Source organism: Dicentrarchus labrax, unplaced genomic scaffold, assembly GCF_905237075.1.
Source record: "Dicentrarchus labrax unplaced genomic scaffold, dlabrax2021, whole genome shotgun sequence".
Taxonomy (NCBI): domain Eukaryota; kingdom Metazoa; phylum Chordata; class Actinopteri; family Moronidae; genus Dicentrarchus; species Dicentrarchus labrax.
The window spans coordinates 19,618,862-19,644,063 of NW_026136707.1; the positions used below are offsets into that span (position 1 = coordinate 19,618,862).

General features: G+C 38.8%; 3 protein-coding genes across 5 annotated transcripts; all 3 read right to left on the minus strand.

The window, feature by feature from the left end:
* Window positions 1–189: 189 nt before the first annotated feature.
* sult2st3 (sulfotransferase family 2, cytosolic sulfotransferase 3) lies at window positions 190–10,736 on the minus strand. Of its 2 annotated transcripts, none has more exons than XM_051406494.1 (6): window positions 10,464–10,736; window positions 4,201–4,409; window positions 3,769–3,895; window positions 3,462–3,556; window positions 2,900–3,080; window positions 190–2,646 (listed from the first exon to the last, which is right to left on the minus strand). In XM_051406494.1, exons 1-6 carry the CDS (start codon window positions 10,597–10,599, stop codon window positions 2,531–2,533), a joined length of 864 nt encoding a protein of 287 aa, XP_051262454.1. In that variant the 5' UTR covers window positions 10,600–10,736; the 3' UTR covers window positions 190–2,530. The 2 variants fall into 2 exon arrangements, with proteins under 2 accessions (XP_051262454.1, XP_051262453.1); XM_051406493.1 differs by lacking the exon at window positions 10,464–10,736 and adding an exon at window positions 8,094–10,457.
* A 2,600-nt stretch (window positions 10,737–13,336) lies between these two features.
* tmem147 (transmembrane protein 147) lies at window positions 13,337–18,296 on the minus strand. Of its 2 annotated transcripts, none has more exons than XM_051407160.1 (8): window positions 18,200–18,296; window positions 17,426–17,528; window positions 16,860–16,929; window positions 16,637–16,702; window positions 16,378–16,514; window positions 16,208–16,292; window positions 15,927–16,048; window positions 13,337–14,182 (listed from the first exon to the last, which is right to left on the minus strand). In XM_051407160.1, exons 2-8 carry the CDS (start codon window positions 17,500–17,502, stop codon window positions 14,062–14,064), a joined length of 678 nt encoding a protein of 225 aa, XP_051263120.1. In that variant the 5' UTR covers window positions 17,503–17,528; window positions 18,200–18,296; the 3' UTR covers window positions 13,337–14,061. The 2 variants fall into 2 exon arrangements, with proteins under 2 accessions (XP_051263120.1, XP_051263121.1); XM_051407161.1 differs by having other exon boundaries at window positions 18,167–18,260.
* Window positions 18,297–19,364: 1,068 nt separating this feature from the next.
* LOC127367621 (macrophage mannose receptor 1-like) lies at window positions 19,365–24,170 on the minus strand. The gene is made up of 3 exons (XM_051407636.1): window positions 22,239–24,170; window positions 21,495–22,140; window positions 19,365–20,401 (listed from the first exon to the last, which is right to left on the minus strand). The coding sequence occupies exons 1-3, from the start codon at window positions 22,520–22,522 to the stop codon at window positions 20,168–20,170; spliced, it is 1,164 nt and encodes a 387-aa protein (XP_051263596.1). The 5' UTR covers window positions 22,523–24,170; the 3' UTR covers window positions 19,365–20,167.
* Window positions 24,171–25,202: the final 1,032 nt, after the last annotated feature.

A 25,202-nucleotide genomic window follows, 5' to 3' on the forward strand; every position in this document is an offset into this window, starting at 1 on the left:
CAAAAAGCCCTACAGCCAGTGTCTGGTTTGTCTGTTCTGGGCTAAGAAACACAAAGGTTCAACATGGCAGACTTTCTGGAAGAGGACCCACTCGAAAAAACAACAATTCTTAATTTCAAGTGACTATACACTAATGAAAACATACCTCTTAGCTTTTGTTTTTGTTGTGAATTGATTTTTTTTTGGTAGTATTTTTGGACACCCATTTATTAGAGCTCTGACAGAACAACACTGGCATCAGGTACATTTACACAAGAACTCAGCAGGAGAAAGAGGGGGAAATGTGTGTGTGGCGAGATATCCCAGAGCTTTTCACAGTTAAATGCCTCTTGCATTGAATAAATTATTTGTTGTGTCATTGTTGATGCTGCTTTAATTACCTAAGGAGAACAAAGAACTTCATTTGCCTCCACCTCTTTAGCTGAAATTATGATTTCTATAATGTACGTTTGACAATGACTTGGACAACTCCTGTCAGGACACCAATGTTCCACAGATTGTGTGTGTGTGTGTGTGTGTGTGTGTGTGTGTGTGTGTGTGTGTGTGTGTGTGTGTGTGTGTGTGTGTGCGCGCGCACGTGTGTGCGTGTGTGTGCGTGTCTCCAGTCACGTGAGAGATGCCAGGGAGGATGCACCTCTGTCTGTTGATGTCTGCAGACAGGAGACATGTTTGGACACGTTTGGACCGGTAGGTTAACATGTAGCTTCAGAGCCAAAAACACTGGATAAATTATAGTTTTAAAATCACAAATATTTAGAATTATAGGAACACAATATTGATTAATATAATGAGCTATAATACTATCCAAAGCCATGTGTGCTAAGTGGGCTTCCCTGAATGGGAGAGAACTGTGTGACATAGACAAGTATCTATACTGTCAGTGACTTATTTTCCATATAGACTGGTTCTGGTTGCCTTCACTGTACGTAAAAGCACTTTGTAATGTTTTCTCTAGAAAGCTGCATTACTTACTTATATGTTAGCTATGTTAGAAGCTGTGTTCTTTCTAGAAGCTTGACCTTTCTACTATCACAACTCTTTTACATCAGCTTCATGCCAGACAGGTCATATGCGCTCACCTTGTCTGAGCTTGTCTGATGAAAACCAACATATCATTGTATGCATGTGGGGTGATGAAAGCAGTAAAAGCATACACTACCATGTGTGGGCTGGAAAAAGAGCTGAAGGTAATGCTCAATCGAACGTTAAACTTGATGGAAATTGCAGATGCTCTTGATAATATTTGTCTAAAATATAATTCATGCTTTATTAACTTTTAACAACATTATCAAACTAATTTATTTACTATATAATTATTAGTCACTCAATTTGTGATATTTGTGAGATATTGAAGGAAGGAATTGAAACACCATAATAATAAAAAACAAGTTAAAATACAAGAAGCGTAAATATATGTATGATTAAAACACATTAGCAGTATAACTGAACAGATGAACAATAAGAACAATAATTTACCTACATTCCTGTTCCGTTCATTTTCTGGTATAAAGAGTTTGGTGAAACTGTAGGGGAAAATTTATACAAATAAATTCGTATAGCACTTTTCAAAACAGTTACAACGGGCTTTACAGAACAAGATAAAAAAGCAAAGTCAAGATCAAACAAAAAGATGAATATAAACATAGAACTCTTGAGTAATTGCCAAAAAATCAACCACCAAAACCTAATTATTCATCTTTGAGTCCAAGTTGATGATTTAAGAAATTCCCTGGAGACGTTCACAAGAATGGGACAGACCCCAAAACATAAGGCAGCCATAGCTATCGCTGCTGTGGAAGAATGATAAGTGATTAAGGGGAATAGAAACTGACATATGGGATTATTTTTACTCCTTTTGATAAGCATATTGTCCCTTGATTTGTGACGTAGTAGTTTGTTCCCTCACATACACAATAATCTATATTTTATTAACGCAGTATTAGGTATAATACAGTAATTAAGCATTTATTTATTATGCAAGACCTCCTTGTGCAAAGACTGTAATCACTTGTAGTCAATACCTCAAAACAGTATGTCATATTATTAATTACCTATCACTAGTTACGCAGTAATTAGTAGGAACAACAATTAAATTACTTACAAGGCCATTAAGCAGTTTTACATATTTACTGTACATTAGTAACATTATGTAGTGATATTATGTAAGCTAGCAAGAAGCCAGCAATTGTGTCATTTTAATGCATTTAGTCCTCTTTTAATCATGTTCAGTGGCAGAAAAATAACCAAAGAAGTCTGATATGGTAGCATAAAGGTGCAACAAGCTCAGTTGTGATGATGAATGTTGTAGCAGCATCTCCCTGTTGGCAGTTTAACACAAATAACAAGGATTTGTTTTCTGCAGAGGGTGAACTTTTGTAGATGCAGAATTTACAATTCTTTCATCAATTCATAACTTGATGTGTTGAAGTGTTAAAAATGTTAAAAGTCAATGAAATGCTTTTAGTCATATTCCTAATATTAAAACCAAAAGTAGCCTTTAATCCTTCCCTCTCTGTGCTCCGGCTGTGGTTCAATCCAAGCTCCAAGGCAGAGAGAAGCTCTCCTTCTCCAGATCTTTGCGAATGACTGATGTGAATTTGGCCTGTTGCTCTGAGCTGAAATGGTTTTTCCAATCTCCCGCAACACCTAACATAAAACACACACACACACACACACACACACACACACACACACACACACACACACACACACACTTTATAATGATAAAGAACAGAAATCTAAAAATGCAATAAATTTCATAGAGACTGAAAATCCATTAACATCTTACTCCTAATAACCCAGTTTGAACATCAGGGCTGTACCAAACTGACCTGATCAGCTCCAACCAGGATGACGTTTCAGACAGACAGACAGTTAAAGGCAGCACACGGACCCTCACCTTTCCTAAGGAATGGAGATTTGTCGCTGTCCATATATATCTTTGGGACCAGGCTGAAGTTGGACATGTTGTTGGTCTTCATAGTCTTGAAGGAGCAATGCTCTGCTATCTTCTGGATGACTTCGTCACTCAGCTTGCGGCCCAGGAAATCTGACATCCTCCTGAGAGCTGCAGGAAGGTCCTAAAAGAGGAGCATGTGGACACGTTTTTTTCAGGTGTATGCCTTCATCTTATGATGGTCACTCTCAAATGAAGAACTTTCTACATTATTGGTATGATGAGGGTCCATTGTGAAGCCCTGGATGTCGAGCTCAAGTTTGACAGGTAACATTTAAGTAGCATTGGTGTGGCTTTATTAACAGCTAGACTGTTAAGACCACTACCGTGGTCTACACAGGCTGGTTGTTCGTTGTAGCCCTAAAGTAAACACACACACAGAGTAAGACACAGACTGAAACACAATATTAGGCAAAGGAAAACAAATGGAACAGACGACTGCTGTTCTAAGAAACAATGTGTTTGTTGAACAAGAACTTTAATGCAACTTTAAAACGACTTTTACCTGAACCATTTCTTCATATGTGATGTACATTATTCTGTCTCCCAGGTCTGTATGTCTCCAGCCCTTCACATGGTCTGTCCATTTTCCAAACAGCACTGCAGACAATACGGACATTAGACCTCAGTGTAAATGCAGTCAATCACTGCTCTATTTTTGGCAGTAATAATAAAGATGACTTTGCCTTTCATAGACTATCCACATCCAAAATCTGTTCACACCGTTTTGGTAGTACACCAAAACGTTGGACTCTCCTACTGCTGAAAGTCATACATTTCCTCTACACTCTATGTAGGATGAGACTTCTGACCTCTGCCCTCGAGGAATTTGTCCATGAACTCCTCAAAGGTTCCTGGATCCTGGAGGAACGCGGCCATTTGGTGGAAGTAATATGAAGAAACCATGACATCCATAGGGTTCCTCATGACGTAAATCACCTATGGCAGAGACACAAGAGACTAAATTAATAACATACAAGTTGAAATGTCTATTAAATATGAATTATAAGATGACACCATGTTTGAACAAAGACAGTATGAATATAAAATCCTATTCTGTTGTCACAGAAACAGTAAGGAGCTCTTCTCTAACATAGATTTTTGCCAGAACAAAAAACAACAAGAAGCTCCAAGATGTTCCATGAGATATGGACCCAGAGGTTGAGGGAGATTCTTGCTGATGACATACTTGCACAGAAGACAGGTTCACACAGGAATATCTCACAAAGATTCCACCCATTTACCTTAGCTTTGGAGGCATGAAAGGAGTGAGGCATGAGGCGGTAGGGAAAATGTGTAACCAGTGCCCGTGGAGACTTCAACTGATCCACAACCACTGCTAATCTCTTCTCCTCCAGCCAGGGAGCCCTGTCCCAGTTAGGGATTGTTTGAATCGGAGTCAGATCCCCATCATTAAGCAACAGTGGGAGGATCTCCTGCATCCAGGCTGTACCTGCGGAAAAGAAGTAACAAATGAGACTGCTGCAAGTAACGAAAGAAACATTATATGTTCAAAATCAGGCATCTTCAGAGTCTGACTGTGAGTTCCCAATCAGACAAAAACTTGGATCTTGGGGGTTTTTGCCCACATTTGTTTATATTTTGGCAAACTAGCACAATTAAAAGTATGTGGAATTTGCTATTAGTTTGTAATAATGTACAGAGAACTATCTCTGCATTACTTTGATACTGAAGAAAACTTAAAATATGATAATCTCCGGTAAATTATGAGGTTAAATGAAAATATGAGCTGAGCGATGAGATATTGGTGCCTTCACAAAGCAGTTCCCCTACAGTCTAAAGGGAAAATACTGTCTGCAATAGCGTTTACAAGTAATTTCTAAAACATTGTGAACCTTGGATTTGATTTAGAAGTAATAAAAACATTCTATGAGCCAATGGCCACAAAAAGTGGCTCCCAAAGACATAAAGTCTGATTCTCTGATAAAAATCCAAGAGGGACTGTTGTCATAACTGTCCAAAAACTGGAACGGGTAACACTGAGGCTCCATAGTTTTCAACCCATTGTATGCTGGGACAGTCTCGGTTCCCATGGTCCTGAATAGGAATAAGGAGGAGATATCAGTGAATGAACAAAAGACCACATTCCATTTTAAGCAGATGTCATGTCTCATGGGCCACACAACAATATGTACTTATGTTACCCCGACAATGTAAACAGTTCTCAGTCTGCTTTTTTTTTCTTTTTCTGTCTTTCTGACCCGATTGTAAAATATGGATGTTTCTGCCGAAATATGTCAAAATCTACACATATTTATTGAAAAAACCCTCCTTAAGCCATTTGGAAATAATGTCAGAGTGGGTCACCAATGTGTTTCACATGCAAGGAAGACTAATTGTGGTTAAAGAAAATCACATGGCTGAGCCTAATTTAATTTAAAAGTATAGTGAGAACTCTCATTCACCTTCACTACCATTCATATGCGGGAAAATCACAGAAGGGTCGGAGGAGTTGATGCAGTGTTAGTCTATATGCAATGCCAGACAACCTCAGCGCCTGACAAACATGTGGGAATTTCAAACTGCAAAGTAGTTGCTTGAACTGCGATGAGAATGGTCGGACACACCTAACCTGAAATGATGCTCTGTATTGAAACTGGAGATATAAAACACTGAAAGGGGATGATGCAATACAGGTTTTTTTTATATCTAAAATTTTTTCCACCCTGTTTTGGCAACAAAAGCCAGAAGAAAGTCCTCAGTCTCTACTGAGCGTTTAGTGTAATAGTTTCTGAGGCTGCTGCCATGTTGTGGACATGTAACGGTTTAACTAGTCAGTTGTATGTGGAAAACCTTCCCAGGTGTGTACTTGCTGCAGTGGGGTTGATTAAAGTTGACACTAATACTCTACTTTTCCATGCTTTTCTTTGTCTTATATTAACATGGGCAGAGGCTCAACATGTTGCCAAGGATAGGAAACGATTCTGGCAGCTGATTGTGGCCTCATGTCCCACACGGCACGAAGAGCATTAAAGAGTTACTTGCTGACCTCTAATGGTTCAACTTGTTGCAGTGATTTACATTTACACTTGAGGGCAGCGTGACATCACTGTTGGGTGTGTAACAGGTTAAGTTAGTCTATAAGTTTATATATATATAAAATACAAGAGTACATCAGAAAAATGGCCACAAAGGATGAACTGCTAAGTGAATGTCTCAGGCAACAGAAACCCAATAAGAGTGCAGAGGAAGAGGAGCAGACAACCTGGAGGGACAAGCCCCTACATGGCACGTACCACCGCCAAACTGAAGAAGTGGCTGATATCAAGAAGACTTACCAATGGCTGGAAAAGGCTGGACTCAGAGACAGCACAGAGGCACTGATCATGGCAGCACAAGAACAGGCCCTAGGTACAAGAGGCCAAGATCTACAAGAGTAGATCTGACCAAAGGTGCAGACTATGCAAAGATGCCTCTGAGACAGTCCAGCACATAGTAGCAGGGTGTAAGATGCTAGCGTACATGGAGAGACACAACCAAGTGGCTGGAATAGTGTACAGGAACATCTGTACCCAGTATGAAATAGAAGTACCCAAATCCCAATGGGCCGCACCACAGAAGATGGCTGAGAACAACAGGGCCAAGGTGCTGTGGGACTTCAGCTTCCAGACTGACAAACAGGTCCTGGCTAACCAACCAGACATAGTGGTGGTAGACAAGGAGCAGAAGAAAGCGGTGGTGATAGATGTAGCCATACCAGCAGACGCCAACATCAGAAAGAAGGAACACGAAAAGGTTGAAAAGTACCAAGGGTTGAAAGAACAGCTGGAGCAGATGTGGAAGGTCAAGGCGAGCGTGGTCCCCATGGTAGTAGGAGCACTCGGGGCAGTGACCCCCCCAAACTGGGGGAGTGGCTCCAACAGATCCCAGGAACAACATCAGAAGCCTCAGTCCAGAAGAGCGCAGTCCTAGAAACAGCTAAGATACTGCGCAGAACCCTCAAACTCCCAGGCCTCTGGTAGAGGACCCGAGCTTGAGGATGACACAGATACCACCCCAAAAGGGTGAGAGGGAAGAGGACGTTTTTCTTAATAATAATATATATATATATATATATATATAAATGAAATGCCTTTTTAACCCTTTTAGATCACATCCCCCCGGTATATTGTGCTCCAATTTAACAATGTAATGCTCAATGTGTCGTTAAATCAAAATAAAAAAAAAAAATTACATATATAAGAAAAATATATATTTTATAGAGAAACTATTTTCTGGCTTTTCCCTCTTATGTCCTCTATGTCTCAAATACAATAAAAAAACAAATACCATCAGGCAGACAGGGGCCAGTTTGATGACAGTGGTTGCCGAGTACAGGGTGATTTATATGGAGTTTCCTGATGGACATACTTAAAGTAGCTAACTGAAGCGAACTGTCATGTCTTGTCAACTTTTGTCAACCACGCTAGCCATGCTACCCTTAGCTAACTCAGCCCCAGGGTGCCAGGAGCCATTTCCATTTCCTGAGGACTTTATGCCATATTTTGCACTGGACATTTTACACTATTTCCTGATCTTCACAATATGTGATAAAGTAGCCTCCTCCTCTCTCTCTGCTACAAACTAGAAAATGAGTTGACCCGCAGCATCTGGAGGTAAAAATGGCTCATTTTAAAAAGGTAAAAAACATAATCATTCTAATTTACAGGTGTTTATACACAAATGAAAACATGCCTATAAATATTCAATATCTGCCAATAGATCCTCAAAGTTCCACAGTGGACCTTTAAGGAGTTAATAATTAATAATTCCTTGAGTATAACTGAGGTGTAGTAGAGTAAATCTCAGTCACATGACAAACATTTTTGAACCTGGTTTTGGATCTGTTCCACAATAAATACATCAGGACTTTCAGTGAGCATGCAGCTGGGGCCCCAGTTCACTTTTGCCCCATTGACAGTTGCCCCCGCACCTCAGACAGCCTACATCCGCCACTGTTTGGAGTCTCAGCCAACTGTGAGGCAAAGTATATAAAACACAATATATAACTGGAAGAAGGTGCCGTGTGCTGACAGAAAGGGCTCCAGGACACAGGAGCAGCACTCCAATGGGACCAAAAAATAAGTTTGTAGTTTGAGTTTTTATCGTAAAGCAAACACAAGCTGCAAAGACTGACCTGACTTCGGGTATGTGACAGTCACGACGTCTTCGTCTTCAAACGTGAATTCCTGAACAAACTTCAAGCTCTCTAAGGAGTGAGTCTCTTTGGGAAGCAGAAGTCCATGATAGTGCAGATACATCTCTTCATCAGACATTATGTTGGGAGGATTTTAAAGCATCGGTAAAATACGGCTCGGGTGTCTCTACTGCTGCGTTCAGGTCATGTGGGAAAAATGTAGTTCAGAACATAATATGCGCACAATAAAGACCAAACAAAATACCGATATACACTTCCAATTTTGAGCTTGTAAAATCACCACATTTATAATTTTTTTTCTTGTTATTGATTTGCATCATTCTGGTGCTTTTGTATGACATTATTATTACTTCTAGTAGTTTGCTACTGAAGCACAAATGCTTTAAAGTTTCGCATCTCTTCAGTAAATAGACAATTAGTACAGCGTCAGTTTCGTTATCATTATTATTATTCTATCCTAGCAAAACGAACCGATAAATGCACAATAACCATTTTAAATATAACAATTCAATTTTACAACAGCTACCACCAACTTTCCAAAAGGGACCTGAAGGTAGCACAGTACTTCCTCCTGATCCGTACCTGGTAATGCCAACCTGCACACACACTGATCTCTTACCGCATTGGACACACAAACACAAACACAAACACAAACACTGTATGTTGTTTTTTGAGATTATGAACTACAGGCAGAAAAATATGTTGGCACATTTAGTTTGATCCATTATCTATCCTTCTATCCACTGTCCACAGCATCCTGATGTTAGAAGCACCTGTTCCACAGAGACACCTGACACTAGTCTTAATGTGTGTCCATTTAATTCAGTGATGCAATGGTGGACTGGGTGTCTCTTTTACTATTTGTATTAACAAAACAATTCAAATGAATACATAAGAGCTATTGAAATTACCTGAAATATCCATGTCGTCAGTCCATGTAAAATGGTGAAAATGCCACAAAGTGAAAGACTAAGAAGACACAGAGACCTGAACATGCAATTATTCAGCCACTCTTAAAAAAAACAAGGCTTGCAGTAGCTATAGACTTATATCCAAACTTACTTTTAATTCTAAGGTCTAGGAAACTTTGTAAACAACTTTTACAGATTCTGGACAGCAATGAAATCCCAGTGTGGTTTTAGTTTGAGGCACAGTACTGAAACTGCCCTGCTCAGGGTTTTAATTATATTTGACTAAATGTTCAGTCCTGTTGCTGCTTTCAGCACTGTTACTGTTCTTAGTAGGATTCGGCAGTGGTCAGATATGACAGTGAATGCTCTTGACTCCTATTAGTTTCTCCCCCTTGGTTTCTTAATTTGTCAATTTAAGTGAATTTCTTATCGTAGTGATGCTGCAGTGATTCTCTCTACCCTGCCAGACTGACTGACAGCTATCAAGGACTGGACAAAAGTCCTCGTCATAGACCTTGAGAGCATTTCTGGTCCTTTAGTAGCACATGTTAAGTTAAAGTTAGTTTGACGAACAAATGAACTCTGACTGGCACATGAATGGTCCAATCCTGTCCTTTTGTTTCCTCCAGTCTTGATTATTGTAATTCACTGTTCATCAACCTGAGTTGCTCTGCTGCGTTTTGGCTCCAGTTGGTCCAAAAGGGGGTTGCTGGACTTTTAACTACACACATTGTACACATTACACCAGTGTAGGTCAGTCTACACTGACTACCCATTGAATGTAGACTTGATTTTAAAATGATTTTAATCACCTGTAAAGAACTACAAAGTTTATCTTTCTGAATTATTGTGTCCCTGCCCTCAGTGAGATCTCAGACCAAGGCCGTCTGGCTGTCCTGAAATCTGGGCTTAAAACCAGATGTGACCGCGCCGAGCAGTGTGGCTCCCACTCTCTGGAACCGTCTTCCCCTAGCTATAAAAAACACAGTCAGTCGGTAGTTTTGAGAAGTTGCTAATAAGTTCCCCGTTTCAGAGGCACTTTGTCTGTAATGTGTTTCTGTGTTCTATGTAGTTCTCTGTTTGCCCTCTGCTTAAATTTCTATTGTTTTTATTTCTATTATTACTTCCAGTTTTAACATGTTTGCACTGGTACAGCACCTCGTAACTTTGGTTTTGGCTTTATAAATAAAGTTGACTTACATACTTCTGATGCTGCTCACCCCTGCTGTACCTGCATGTTTTTGGTGCTCTCACCAGATTGAGAGTCCGTACATTACTTTTATGATGTACCATGGTGAATTTACGTGTATTCACATATATGCTGCCTCTATCTGGAGAAAATATGGACAAATGCACATAAATCATGCTACATCCCCTAAGCATTAGTGGGACAGCTGAAAGGAGACAAGTAACAGATATGAGAATTAATACACTGTACCTGACTTGGGGTAAGTCACAGAAAACACATCGGTGTCTTCCACAGAGAAATTTTGGGCGTACTCCAAGCTCTCCATGGTATGAGCCTCAGTGGGCATGTCAATGCCACGGTAATGAATGTACTCGACGGAGGACATGGCGATTGTGCTTGGCTCAGAGGTGTAAAGCTCTGCACGGGGTTAGTCTGGCAGCCTACACGTTACTCCTTCCCTCTCTCTCTCTGAGGTTGTTCTGGGAGTTTCTCCTGTTATACAGCCCCTTTTGCAGCTCTAGCTGACAGGGATTGTGGTCAATCACATACTCTTAAATTTGTTAAAAAAAAAAAAAAAAAAAAAAGTGTGGGATGCTACCCGATCCTAGAGTCACACCTCTCTAATATTCATTGGATGTCAAAAGTTCAGGCTCACTCACTGCAGCCTTCTCTCTCTAACAAGCAACCACTCACAAATAGCTACTGCACAAACAGTATGCAGTGTGTATGTGTATTAGGTAACAGCAAAGCCCATTGTGGCAGTTTAATAATAAGAACCTTGTTGGACTGAGGCCCCAGCTGAGAGAGGAGGAAGAAAGAAGCAGAAAATGCAGTCAGTGTGAGCTAAACTAATGTAACATGGAGAAACATGAGGTGTAATAACAGAGGAGTGTTGTGTGTGTGGAGATGGTAGAATAATCCAACAGAGCAGACCAACACATACAAATCTCATTTATTTTCACCTTTAACCTTTTGTGATTGTGAGTTCTCTCAGGTTTTCTCAGACAAAGATGATCCCGTGTGACAGTGTGATGGTATCACTTTATGTCTGGTTCCTTTGTGTTCTGATTAAGGAAAATCTCCCATTTTGACCGGTGTGATGGTGAATGTGTAAAATTGCAGAGACAACAGACAACTTCTATAAAAAGTGGTCCTGTTTGGTGCAATACCTGTGGAATTTGAATAGTTTAATTCACTACACATGACTCAGATTGAATTTAGATTCTTTCAGAAATAAAGATTTTTGCAGCATTCCAATCTGATGACAATTTATCCTAATCTTATAATTTTAACAAGATAATTGCAGACGTTTTGTAGAATGAGAAACCAAACTAAAATGTCCAGTTAAAAATCCTTCCTCGCTTCACTGTCCCTCCTGAGCTGCTGTAGGAACATGGTGGTTCAACATGGCAGACTCTATAAAAGGCGAGCTGCAGTGTCTGACAATATAAACGCTTTATTTACAACAATAGGGGCTCCTAAATGTAACACACTGGACCTTTAAATATAATTTCAGTTTTTTGCCTTCATGCAAGAGGCAAATGGTTTTCTCATTCTCATCATCACAGAAAAACAAAGGTGAAGGCTGTTTGGATATAGACTTCACTTCTCACTCTGTTCACTTTGCCCTTTATTTCATTAATCTCCTGTTCCCCACACACACTGCTCACAGGATTTTTACTTTTGTTTGTTTTTATTTTCAAAAGTCTCTCCAGACCATTAATCTATTTGTCTCCCTTATCTTCAACCCTCCTATTAAGTGTTTTCACTCCCTCCTGAGGGAGGGAAGGAGGGAGCGCTCTCCCAGTGTCTCTTTGTTGAGTGTAATCGTAGAAGTGTGAGAACACAGTGAGAACTAAAGAAACAAGAAAGAAACTAAGCTTGTGAAACGTTCCTTATTATAATGAATAAAATAAAAGAGACCCATTGGAGACAGAGTTCCAGTGGATTTAAGGAACTCTTCATTTAACTGTTCAATATTATAAGAAACAGTTGGGATTAATGGTTTTAGATCTCAACATATATATTTTTTTTTCTTATGACCACCAAATAATAATACGTGAGCGGCGCCCATGAGCAGTTTCTTGGCGTTGCCACTGGACACACAATCTTGTGACTTTGGAACAATTATTTTGTAAACTAAACATTTGCTTTTTAGGAGGCAGAAAGCCATTGAGATAACAAATCAGCTTCCTCCCCTCAACTGACAGGCTCTCTAGCCCTCCTGTTATCCTTTATTCACACCAACAAAATAAACCTCCAGAAAGTGATTGTAACTAAAATAGTTAGCCGAGTTTATTCTCCATCTCGTTGTTGACTACCTGAATTAAAACCTAACTAGGGTCTCGTTGTTGACTACCTGAATTAAAACCTAACTAGGGTCAACCCCAACGGTCTCATTCACATCAGAGGAAGATGTCTGATAACCAGGTTCCTCCTCAACCTCATCCTCAGTCTCAGACACATTCTCCATTATGTCACTTTCACTGTTAAAGACCAGTGACAACCTCACTGGCAGAAAACCTTTGCTTAGGTAATTTGCAGTAGAGAGAGCATTAAGAGAGAGCACTAACAAGAGAAATGGTCAGAAGGCTGCTGTGTAAGCTTTACTACGTTGTATGGATTAGATTTTCCCCCTCCTCTGCGACATGGGAAAAAAAAAGTTCAGGGGTTCTCGACACTACTACAACTATGGTTATGTTGCCTCAAAGCATACAATGTTTTTTTAATAATAACCTCAATATCAGCCAAAGCAACCTGCACATATGTGTGCAAAATGTTCATTATTTCTTATACGTTTTATACATCTACAACAGCCTGAGGTCAAACTGACCTCAAAGAACATTAAATAAGAAAAAGCTGTTAAATATGAAACAAAAAGACATTGAGAAGTTAAACATTATACTTGAAAATGACCCCAAAGACAACAAGAGGGCTAGTGAGGCATTTACCATCTTGCTTTTAGATAAGTAACTGGTCAGATCTAAACACATGAATATAAAGAAAGAAATCATGCATCTGGTTTAAGCCTATAACATTTTAAGAGAAGGTTTTAAACAAATCATTCGTGTCAATCACTGAACACTAAAATGGTCTGATCAATCACAACTCTGAGGGCAAGATAAGACAAAAAGACACTTTAATGTAAAAATCACAGATGCTTACAGTTCAACATAATATGGTCATAATGCTGAGTGGACTTCAGTGTGTTCATACTGCGGGCGTCATTCAGTCTTTTGAGTTTAACGTTTAAGTTTTTAATACAATTTCCTCAATAATTAGACAAATCTTGCTACAGTTATGTTTTAACTACTTGTAATATTTACTTGTATATAAATAAATTGATAAATTTGAGGCAACACAATAAACCATCAGGGAACTATCACTGTCATTCATTTATTATAAATTCACTCTACTATTTAATCTGCGCAGTTACGCTGGCTCATTGAAAAACACATAGAAAAGAATGATGTTATTCATAAAGACTCAATTCATTTGTTGTCGCTCTGATACAAAATTCACACTTTAACAAAACCAACACAGCTTAGGTACGCCAATCATATACAGAAGCCTCCCGATGTCACAACTCTTCCTGCCGGACTGGTTAGCTTACCAGTTGGTAGCTTGTACGTTAGCCTGTTTTGTACGTCAGACCAGTCCAACTAGTCAATATCAACAAACATTTTTCAGTAGTCTGTTGGGTTGGGTTTTGATAGTAAGACTGAAATGGTATCAGGACTCAGCTTCTGATTTATGACAACCCCGATACAATCAGGACCAGAAAGACGTTGTTGTTGTTGTTGTTGTTGTTGTTGTTGAAGGCTTATCCTAAGGTGCTGAGTTTTACTCAGTTGCTGTGGACCAGAGTGACAAAGAGGAACAGCGAGCAGAGAGAGATGGCACCGGTTAGAACAGCTTTCACCAACAGCACTGTCCAACTGCCCAACAGGAAGACATGAACAAACAACCTGAAGACACAGCAGAGAGAAACACAATGTTACAATGATAAACAACCAAACAATGCGTTAACACACACACAGACACACACACACACACACACACACACACACACAGTGAGTTTATTCAAGGGATTTCAGATATTCGGTCACCCAAATACCATGTAACTAAAATTGTAAGACAAAAAAGTCCACCACTTCCACTTACTCATGCATTCTTAAGCTTAGAGTTTTAAAATTCTTCCAGGTAAATAAACCACACAACAGGGATGTATGGTGGTATCATTTTGTTTATAACTTAAAATAAATAAGAATAACCTGGTGGTCTTCTCTTATTCTTTATGCACAACATCAAAAGCCTTTTAGAGTTTTCATGGGTTAGTAAGTGATGTGTGCTTAATTTTAATCACGCTAAATAGAAAAAAAATAGGAGGAGCTTAGTAAAGAGATTTAAAGAATACAATTATTTTACCATTTACTAATTTTTGCTTCATGTTCACAGAACTGTATACTGAATGCATCCACTACAGTAACCCATGTGTGTTCCCACGAACATAAAACGTACCTCATGCTCATGTTGTTGCTGTTAACTAGCACCATCTTGTGGTTAACAAAGTAAAGTGCAGCCAGCAAATATGCATATTTTGCATTTTTGTAAATACACTGACAGGGTTCACACTCTTTTTAAGAAATCATTTTCCAGGATGTTTTCTTGATAATACAGGACAGCACTTACTCACAGATGGTCACATGATTTACTGGTAGGCCTAGTTTTATTAATGATGCAGGATTCATGATAAATTCAGGTTCATTACAGGTGGTGAGCGTTTATGGGACACTGCATTACATGGCCACAGCTGGTTTTTGCGTTGTGGTGGAGCTGCAGTTTCCTGTAACATTAACTTTGTCACAGCCCATAAGTTACAGTGGAAATCAAGTATTATTTTATTGCTCAATTTATTTAATATAAAAATAGTGTTCTCACCTATCAACCTATCAAAAGAAGATGTAGGGAGTGATTGTTGCACATACATTTAACATGTATTTATCAACTGCAACAAATTAAAATGTTATCATTAATAAGCTGTTTTTTTAGCAAGCATATGACAGTCTACATAATTTCTACTGAGACATGATGCAGATTATCATACGTAGACTGTAAAGTGTAGGCTTCTGAGAGTTCTGGTTGCAGCTCGACGTGAACAGTTAGATTGCCAAAATGAGACGGGAGCCTTTTCCCGTTCTGCTTCAGTAAATCCACTTTTCACGACTGGAAAACTAGTCTCTAAATGTCCAGGTTTTCCAGGAGGCGTGAGACCCTGGACTTGCTCCCTTTCTTGTCAGAAGTTAGATAAGAAGATTGATACCACCCTAGAGCTAGACCTAGAGCTAGGATGTGGTTAGTGAAGTTTAGCATAAAGACTGGACACAGGGGGAAACAGCTAGCCCGGCTCTGTTCAAACGTACCCAAAGCTGCCTTACAACACTTCTAGAGCTCATTAATTAAAATGTTGTATTGTCTTTGTTTTTACCCCTGCAATTCAATTAAATGTTAAATAAAATCTTAATAAATACATCCTACCTGTTCAATTTGAGCCACAACTGTTAACTTTTCAACAATAACAGCAATGTCACATCCCTGAAGATACAGATGCTTTTGTATTCCATCTTTCTGTATACTGTATGTAGTAGGTCTGAAGGTGTGTAAATGTCAGAAGTGAGCATATGAGTGTGTGTAAAAGCATGTCAGACTTACTCCATTAAAAAGGCCTTGTAGACACAGAGAGCCAGCAGCACAGTAACAGGAAGCCTGAAGCTCTTAGGAAGGTCATACCGTGTGAACATCCACACCACTGCTGCCATGGCAATATAATGGACCTATAAACACACAGAAATAATTACTGGATTTAAATGAGATTTCCCATTGCCTTTTATTGTAATCCTTTCTGTAGACCAAAACGTGACGGCGCTTCAGAAAACACAGATTGACAGGAAGAGTCGAGGACAGACAGTTGGAAGCAGTGGACAGCTACTCACCAAGCTAATGTTAGAGTCAAAGCTCATCTGGATGTATTTCCAGTCAAACTCAATCCCTCTGGCTCCCACCCACAGGGGAAGACACCTGGAGAGCCACAACAGTGTGTTTACACACATACAGTCGTTTGTCAAAGTAAAGTTAATGTTTCTTCCGCAGTGTTACTGCTTACCTGGACATCACAAGTTCAGCTGTTGCCCAGCCCATCGCAGCCACCATGATCTTGTACTCTCCTTTCCCAGCATTTCTAGACATCACAAGATGAAGGCCCAACAGGTCCGCCAGGTCCACTGTTGCCTTCATAAACTCCTGGAAAACAAACACACACACACATTATTATCATTTTGCATTATGATAGTAAACAACATGACAAAGAGTGACATAAATCTTCCTTTCTGATGTTGTTACTATGATGGAGTTTCCACACTCACCCCAACAAAGTCATAAACTCCAGCTCCTCCTTCCCATGTGGGGAAAAATGTAGCTAGGAACAGCATCTGAAACACAAGAAGATCAGCAAACCCTGTTTACACACTCTGAAACACAAGGAAGCTAGTGACATCCTATATTCTGCTTTGTGCTTATTCATTTTAATCCAGGCACCTCAGCCTCAAAATGATAAAAGATGGTTTAATCATGAGAAAGCTCACTCACCTTACAGAGCTGGACAAACAGGTAGGTTGCTCCAGCCTGGACACATCTCCAGAAGGCATTGTACTCTGAACTAAATATTGGACACACAAACAAAAAGTTATTTATTATCATTATTATTATTTTTACAATTATCAAACAACCCAGTCCAGGCAGAAACTGGCAATTTGGGATGCAATTGTTTAAGACTTGAGTGCAATAATAGTGATAGAAACCAAAGTTACATTGGTAAGCAAAAGTAACACCAAATTCAAGAGCACACCGCACAGCTCTAAGAAGATTATGTGGACCCCTCCCAAACCTCTGACATTACTAAGCAGATTATTAACACTTCTTAGTCCGAGCATATGTTGCTACGACCTACAAATACACAAGAAACCATGTAACAATGGTGTAAAACTGTTTTGACAGTAATTTTCTAACATGGTTCAACACAGTATTTTACTTTCAACCCTTTACTCAAACTATACTTCACTGGCCATGACAGATCTGAGGATATCATACAGTATATTATCATGCATCACTCTGCACCCTTGTTTCAGATCCCTGATATAAACACACACACTTACAGGCCACTGCACTTGTATGTTATAAAGTAAGGGAAATACGCCAGGGCAAAGCAGTTCCCGAAGTGAAACAGTGTCATGATGTCTGGTCACAGAATTCAGCTCCCTGGAGAGAAAGAGAAATGATTAAATTGGTCATTGTTACAACAAAGCCACTAAACCAAAGATATCGTGTTCAATCTACAATCATATAAAACAGAGAAAGCAGCAAGTCCTGGCACTTACAGTAAACCCAGATAATGTAGCATTCAGCCTGCTCACTGGCTTAAATGATTCATTTATTATCTGAAGTGATGCTGGTGGATTTTTCTGTTGACACTTTGCTTAACTTAATGGTTTCAGTAATTGTATGACAATTAGTTGCTGACATTTTCATTAAATATATATAAATATATATTCTTGAATGTACAAAAACAGCTGTACTTTATTAAACAGTCATTAACAGGTTTAGATGATGTTACAGTGCCGACAGAGAGAGCTAACTAATCATCACCGAGCGCTACTGAGAGGTTTGGCAGGTGTCTCTTTGACTCAATGTGCGGAGCTATAACGTTACTCTGTTATATTATATCATTAAAGAAATTAATAATGTGTACATTAGCTGCTAGCTAAGCTACAATCCCGTCACCAGTGTCAGACACGTTCCTGCGTCAAGCTAACGAGACTTACGGATCATTTCTTTTTGCCGAGTTTAACTACAAAGATAACTTTTATTCTGTCTAAATGTAAAACATATGGCAGCACCTTTAAAAGAGAGCCTTTGGTGTCAGTATTTACCGTTTGAAGAGCTGAGAAAGCTGCCGTGCTCTCGCTGAATGAGGAACGGAAGTGAGCTTGGCTTCACCTCGAAATGCTTCCGACATCTCCTTCTTCTTTGTTTGTTTTTGACGGAACGTAATCTCAATGTACAGCTTCATACCGCCACCTACCGTACCGGTGTATGCACTTTATTGTTATTATTATTTACATTATTATTATTACATTATTATTATTTACATTATTATTATTATTATTATTATTATAGTCTATGAACAACATAATAAATAAATAGACAAAAAAAAAAACTTAACAATCCTGTTTATTAGGAAATCCTTAAGCTCTCTTTATGCCATATCTATTTGTTCCCAATATCCCTTCTAAATCCCATCCTGGTCCAGCCTCTCTCCCCCTTTGTTGTAATCGTCCCCTCTATTCATTATATTTGATACAGTGTATTAATACATTGTTCAACATTTTCGTTTATATTACAGTGCACATATACTTGTGAATTTACTTTACCCAATGAAAATAATTTAAAACAGTGTAATCAAACCTTAATCTAGATATAACTACCTCCTCGTTTCCATTTCCTCCTTTAACACTTTGTGCTCTTACTGTTTTTTGTATTTTATTGTATGTTCTACCCAGGCTGTCTCCATCTCACCTTTTTGGCCAAATGTCAGATATTTCCTTTTTGATTTGTTCTTTACCTCCCCCTTCCCCAAATTAAATGTCAATTATGTGCCTCATATTAGATTTAGCATATATATAGCTGTATAAACTGATTCCTATATGTATTTGAAATTGAAATAGACTTCTGTTCCTACATGGTCCCTTTGATCTTCTGATCTGTTAATACCTGTAGATAATTATAAAAATGATTTCTTATATACTGATTTTCACAGTGTCCTATTTTATTTTCCATTCTTCTGACATGCCACCGGTAGGAACTTAACAATGTGTTCCACAAGATGATTTTCTCTGCTGTCAAATAAAGTGTTAAAGGGCTTCATTTCATGTAATATAATACTAGTGTTAGGATTAAATGTGGGTGAGTTATAAGCATTAAACATACTGGTTACCATTACCATACAATCAAACTGTATTGAATTTTTTTTTATTATATAGAATATACAAAATATATAATATATTAAATATCTAAGTAATGAAAATGATTGGCTTGGAAACAGGAGGTTTGTTACAGAAGATTTCGTTGTAAACGTCTGGATTTTCTCATACTTTTGCAATTACTTTCAGGTGGTTCTTGAACGGAAATGTCTCAAATGTCTGACGATAACCTTTATAACTAACAACCATAAAGGAAGGACACTGTGAGACAAACCCTGTTGCAAAAACCCAGACAGTCCCTTATAATCCTATTAACACATGAAACAATTTTGCTAAATGTCTTTATTACTTGTTATTACCAAAACTTCTATAATATTCCGACATTAACATTTACATGTATCCGAAACTTTAAATAATGTTTAATGTTCAACTACAGAATGACACCCAGCAGCTGATCAGCGAGCACACAGCACTGAAAGAATCCAGCTGGAGCAAGTAATGATTTCAATAATTACAGTTTAAATGAAAAGCTGGTTAAACTGACAATCTATAATATGTTTTGTCCATTTGAATTTCGACAGTGAAGACTACACAGTAATGAATGAAATGTCACAAAGAACAATAGAAAAAGTTTTTTTTTTCTTTTACCACAAAACATTAGGTCAAAGATTACATCGTCACTCTTCTGCGTGGAAATATTATTTCTCACTCCATCAACCAAGAAATATACATTTCTGAGTATCTAATCTGTTATCAATCTATTCATGACTATAATCACAACAAAACCTTATTAATATAGAATATAGTGCCCTATAGTAGAGAGAGCTCAACCTGTTAAACTACAGACAAAACAATAATAATATATATATATATATATATATATATTATTAATAACAGAGCACTGACAAGCTTTTAGGATTATTTTTCTTTATCTTTTTTTTCATTCTCTGATAGCAGTACTTTTTGTTTGTAGCAGATGAAGTTTCTTCTTTCTGAGCAGTCCCTGATGATCCAGTTGCTTGTGTCGTATTTGGACAGGGTCCCGCAGTGTTTGTCCAGGGACGGGCAGTCTGGCAGCATCCCATGGTCTACCAGCCTCTCTCCGTCCACCCACAACCACTTCCCTGCCAGGAAGCGCAGGCCCGTCCAAACCTGAGACACAAGGGAAGTTTTGAGTGTTTTATCTGACTGCTCCCACTCTCATTCTCTCATATCATGCTTGCTTATTTTCAGGAAGCTGCAGTTTGATAAAGCAATTAAATCTTGAATCCTAAGCAAATCACTGAAAGACGATGACTGATCTTCTATCTCACTAAACTGTGGTGTAAATGAAGCCATGCAGAATGACCCCAACTGCTGACGCTTCAAGTTACTTTTTTCTTAGCAAAATATGAATATTAACACTAAATGAGATATCAGACGAAAAACTAAATGCTTAACTCAGTGACAGCAAACCAGGTAATGCTGTTGTCTATTTGGGTTATCAAATAGCCCTTTCTTTTTTCAGTCATATTTAAGTTTAGTTTAAGTTATTGTGTATATTTATGTCCATCTCACAATGGATGTCATTTTCTGGAGAAACAAAACATTGTTTTGTGTTTAGTTACTAAATTCGTTTTTGTCCTTGTGGAAAAAACATTGATGATAAGGAACTACCTGTATGATCACTCATTCACCTTCACTCACCCTGAAGGTTATTTACTGAGGGTGAGCGGTGAATGTAGTTACCTGCACTGCTCAATATTTTCTATGGTATCCTTGTTGAACAGCTCTAACAAGAAAAGACATGTCCACACTCTGGTATTTAGCTGATGATCTTGAATTGCCTTTCAGTAAGTTGAAGTAGAAAGAAGAGTAAAACGATTCATGACATTAAAAATACACAATGGAGCATGCTACCCTTCAGTCAATAAACTGATACATTTAAAAGAGCATTTATAATTTGATAAATTGAATTTGCATTTAAATGATGCATTAAAAAAACTCAAAGTAAATAAAATACCAAGTACTAATTATATTATCCTTATCCTGTCTTTCAATAAATTAGCAGTATTTACATTTTAAAAGAAAACTTTAAAAAACGGAAACTTTTCATTCCATTTGCTGTTGTATTTTTATTTCTGCATGCCTCAGAAAACTATAAAACTATGAGAGAAGGGAACATCACTTTTTGGCTGAATGGCTTACAATGTGCAACCTGTCACACCCCTGGCATATATGTAAACCCCACCATGCATTCTCAAACCTCATCGGTCGTGGCCAGTCTGTAGATCCTCTCTTTGACATAGCTGAAGTCAGACAAATATTCCAGGCTCACAAGGTTGTATCTGTTACTGCAGGACCCCGAGGAGCTCGCACACGGAGTTTCCATTTGCTGGCAGTAGCTCAGGGCATCCTCCCATGTCTTGTTCATATTCACCACCACCAGGTTGTCGATGCTGCAGAGGGGATTAAGCTTTTCGGAGCACACATTGCTTTGCCATTTTTCAGTGAGAGTGTCAAAAGAGGCACAGTCTGCATTGCTTGGCTCTCCTGGTGCCCAGTTTCTGTAGTCAGATGGCACGTCCCCGATCCACCTCCAGTCCTCACCAGGGTCTCGGTACAGTCCAATCCAACCATATTTCTTAATACCATCTCTGTTTATTTCTGTGATGGTTGCTAGCTCACTACTATTATTCTGACAGTAAAGAGAAGCGTTGTACCAGCTAAGGGCAATTTTGTGATGTTGAACTTTGTCTTGTACTGAGCAGTAGAAACCATTTTCCCTTGAACAACTAGTGCTGTACCACATTTGATCCTCATCTGACACAAACACACAGTGACGGTTCTGTGATCCATTGGCCCAGTTGCTGCTCTGTGACAAGTCGTCTCCTGAGATCCCTTCTCCGGTTCTGGAACACACCAATGATATCTACAGCTTAGCATTTTACCTCATTTATATTTTAAGATACTGAAATCAGCATAGAGATCATTTCAAACTGATACTCACTTTACATTTATCCACTTCCAGACTGACTCATCCTCAGGGTCTCTGTGGAGACCGATCCAGACTTGGTTGATATTCTCTTCCCTCAACAACTCAGTCAGCTGGCTTCTCGCTGTCTTTAAGATAGCCATGTCTTTTGTATTTTCCTGGCAGTACAGTCTGGCCTCTGTCCAGTCCATCTTCTTGTATGAAAAGTAAGTTGACTTTCTTATTATGGATGCCTCCAAACAAAGAGCAGCCATTAGCAGGAGGGAGAGTGTGAGTTCAGGGCTGTCCTTGTTTCCCATGAGTGCTCCTGTCTTCACGTCAAGTCAAAAGTGCGTTTGGTTGCAGATAATACCTTCAGTAGCCAGGTCAGTTCGTGGTGTCATCAGTGGCTGGTGCAGAGCAATCAATCTGCTCTTATAGACTACATACCTCACTCCAACATAGACACGCCTTGCCACATCCAACTGACCAGTACTACTTTGCCACATCACTCCAGTGTCCCAAGTTAGTCTTGCAAGCAGATTTTACTGTGTTTTATTTAATTATAATAACTTGAATTTACCTTTAAATTTCAGCTTGAAGATTTTCCATTTTTTTTCCAATCAGGTTTGAAAAAATAAAAAGTTATCTCCTCATATTTGTGGTGGAAAATGAACACAGAAGTAGGATTAAAAATTGGTGTGATGCTGATCTTTTTGTACATTTTGTCACAATAACCGGTAACCCTGCTGACACTTAATATGTCTCAGTTCCTCTCTGGCACAAATCAGTCATATCACCTTAAAGTTGGAATCCTTGAGATATCAGTCCTTACCACACTAACCCTAAGTGTGGTTTAATACTACAGCAAGCTGTAAACTTCCATGAATCCATGGTGGGAATGGTAGACTCCGCCACAAACAATGAAAACTACTCTAAAGAAATTAATTACAGACTGTAAATACATTTAATGGCTATTGCAGAAATAAACGTCATAAATAGCACAAAAATGGGATTAGATTTCATTAGAATGTTAAGGATTATTATAAATTTAATTCCAAGTGTTGCATTTCAAGGAAATCTAGTCAGTAATGTATCAGGAAAAATATAAAGAAGGTGGTAGAAGTACAAATACAAACTTGACCCAATCTTCTGAAAAGAAGAAAAAGAAGATCCATCTATCTCCTATCATGTGCAGCCACAGATCCTCACTGCTAGTGTGTTTTCTCACTGTGAAATACTTGAACTATTCAATAATACTTCATTAGTTTCTCCTCTCCAGCATTAAATGAAATCTCATCAAAATGTTCATGCAATAAGACCAGAGGAAGGACCAGAAATCACTGGATCTAATCTTCTGAGTAGCATGCTATATTAAAGCTTTAAAAGTTACATTTATAAAGTGGAGTGGTAAAAATAAACACAAAGAACCTTAGTGTTAGCTCGGCTTCAATTTGCTTTTCATGTCAGTTTGTGGTGTACTTAACATAACAAATGATGAGGAAAAGATGGACAGAATTTAAAAACAAAGTGGAACCAAATGCAGTCATGTGTGGTGCAGTGAAATGCGCTCTCCCTCTGCATCTTAAAGCTTCATTCAAATTTTCTACATTCAAAATTTTCCAGACTCCATGCTTGGATGGGGAAATCAGGCTGCAGGCAAATGATTGAATTTGAATCTTTTTAGTCAAAAGATGAGTTGATCAGTCCTACCTCAGCTTCAGTACGATGTTGTTAATTAAAGGTCCAGTGTGTAGGATTTAGTGGCATCTAGCGGTGTAGTTCCAGATCACAACTCCGTCGCCTACACTCTCCCCTTCCAAGCATGAATGAGAAATGAAGGTGGCTGTGAAACTTGCAACAAAAAAATTCAACACACCCTATCTAGAGGCAGTGTTTGGTTTTTCCATTCTGGGCTTCTGAAAGAAACATGGCAGTGCAACACGGAAGGCGACCCCATGGATGTACAAAGAGAACTGGATATAGCGTCAGAGGCCGTGCTCTGTTCATTTCTATCAAAGCTGCTCAGTGGCCACTGAAGCCAAAAAAGCCACTTCCTGCTGTTAAGAAATTATCTAGATGCATGATCTATAGGCCATAGGGGCCACAGTAGAACATGAAAACACCAGAGACTCCCATCTAGCCGACTAAATGTCTCAATGTGTTTTAGTCTAAAAGCTGAGCAGATGACAGCAGTCATCACACAAAATTTCTACACTATTAAGTAAGTTCATACTTATGTTCCATAGACCTCTGAAATGTGTTCCTATTGCAGTATGTGCAGTGAAACAGTAGGTGGCACTGCAGCAAAAGAGGGAGTAACTTGGCCATGGCGGTATAAACCAGAAGGGAAACAATTCTTCTATATAAGGATACAGCCCGCCTGCTGAGTCTTGCTGCAGTACCCTAAAAGAGGCAGCAGGTGGCTGATTAATTGACTATATTCAAATTTGAAATTATTAATAAAATAAATTAATACAATACACAGATGTGCATACAGTACTAAAATAGAACAGGATATTCCAGTGTCAATACTGCAAAAGTCACAAGACTTATTTCCATTGCGGTACTAAAGGCCCCCCTTCTGTGGCTGCTCCATCCTTCTCCCACCAATGTCTCCGACTAGAGAATGAAAAAATGGGGCGAATGGGGTAACAGTGGAGCCACAGTCCTTCTCCTTCTGAGAGGAGACATTGACTGATGTTTCCATTAAGTTGCCTACGTCCTGTTACAGGAGGTATAACAGGGCCCAGGGAGAAAAAAAGCTAAAAAGGCTTCAAGAATACAGAAGTTGTGAATTTGAATTTTTAAATCCACCAACACGTCCCTTCATCTTACTTCTCCCTCTGAAATTTACCCTATGGCTATTCACCCCTCTTTGTCCTTCGACCATTTGCTCTTTACACACATATTTATTCATAGTTATTAACTTTTATTTTTCTTAATTTCACTGCTGACAGTGGAGATTCAGACAGATAATGGAGAGAGAGAGAGAGAGAG

Excerpts from the sequence above, each read along its gene's own strand:
- sult2st3 (XM_051406493.1), bottom strand. The coding sequence starts at position 8,232 with ATGTCTGATGAAGAGATGTATCTGCACTATCATGGACTTCTGCTTCCC. Across the intron at positions 4,410-8,093 it reads TGTCACATACCCGAAGTCAG|GTACAGCCTGGATGCAGGAG; the intron begins GTCAGTCTTTGC and ends TCTTTTCCGCAG. Across the intron at positions 3,557-3,768 it reads CAAATTCCTCGAGGGCAGAG|TGCTGTTTGGAAAATGGACA; the intron begins GTCAGAAGTCTC and ends TATTGTCTGCAG.
- tmem147 (XM_051407160.1), bottom strand. The coding sequence starts at position 17,502 with ATGACACTGTTTCACTTCGGGAACTGCTTTGCCCTGGCGTATTTCCCT. Across the intron at positions 16,930-17,425 it reads ACATACAAGTGCAGTGGCCT|TTCAGAGTACAATGCCTTCT; the intron begins GTAAGTGTGTGT and ends TCCAATATTTAG. Across the intron at positions 14,183-15,926 it reads TACAAGGCCTTTTTAATGGA|GTTGTTTGTTCATGTCTTCC; the intron begins GTAAGTCTGACA and ends CTGTGTCTTCAG.
- LOC127367621 (XM_051407636.1), bottom strand. The coding sequence starts at position 22,522 with ATGGGAAACAAGGACAGCCCTGAACTCACACTCTCCCTCCTGCTAATG. Across the intron at positions 22,141-22,238 it reads TGGAAGTGGATAAATGTAAA|AACCGGAGAAGGGATCTCAG; the intron begins GTGAGTATCAGT and ends GGTGTGTTCCAG. Across the intron at positions 20,402-21,494 it reads GACTGGCCACGACCGATGAG|GTTTGGACGGGCCTGCGCTT; the intron begins GTTTGAGAATGC and ends CTTGTGTCTCAG.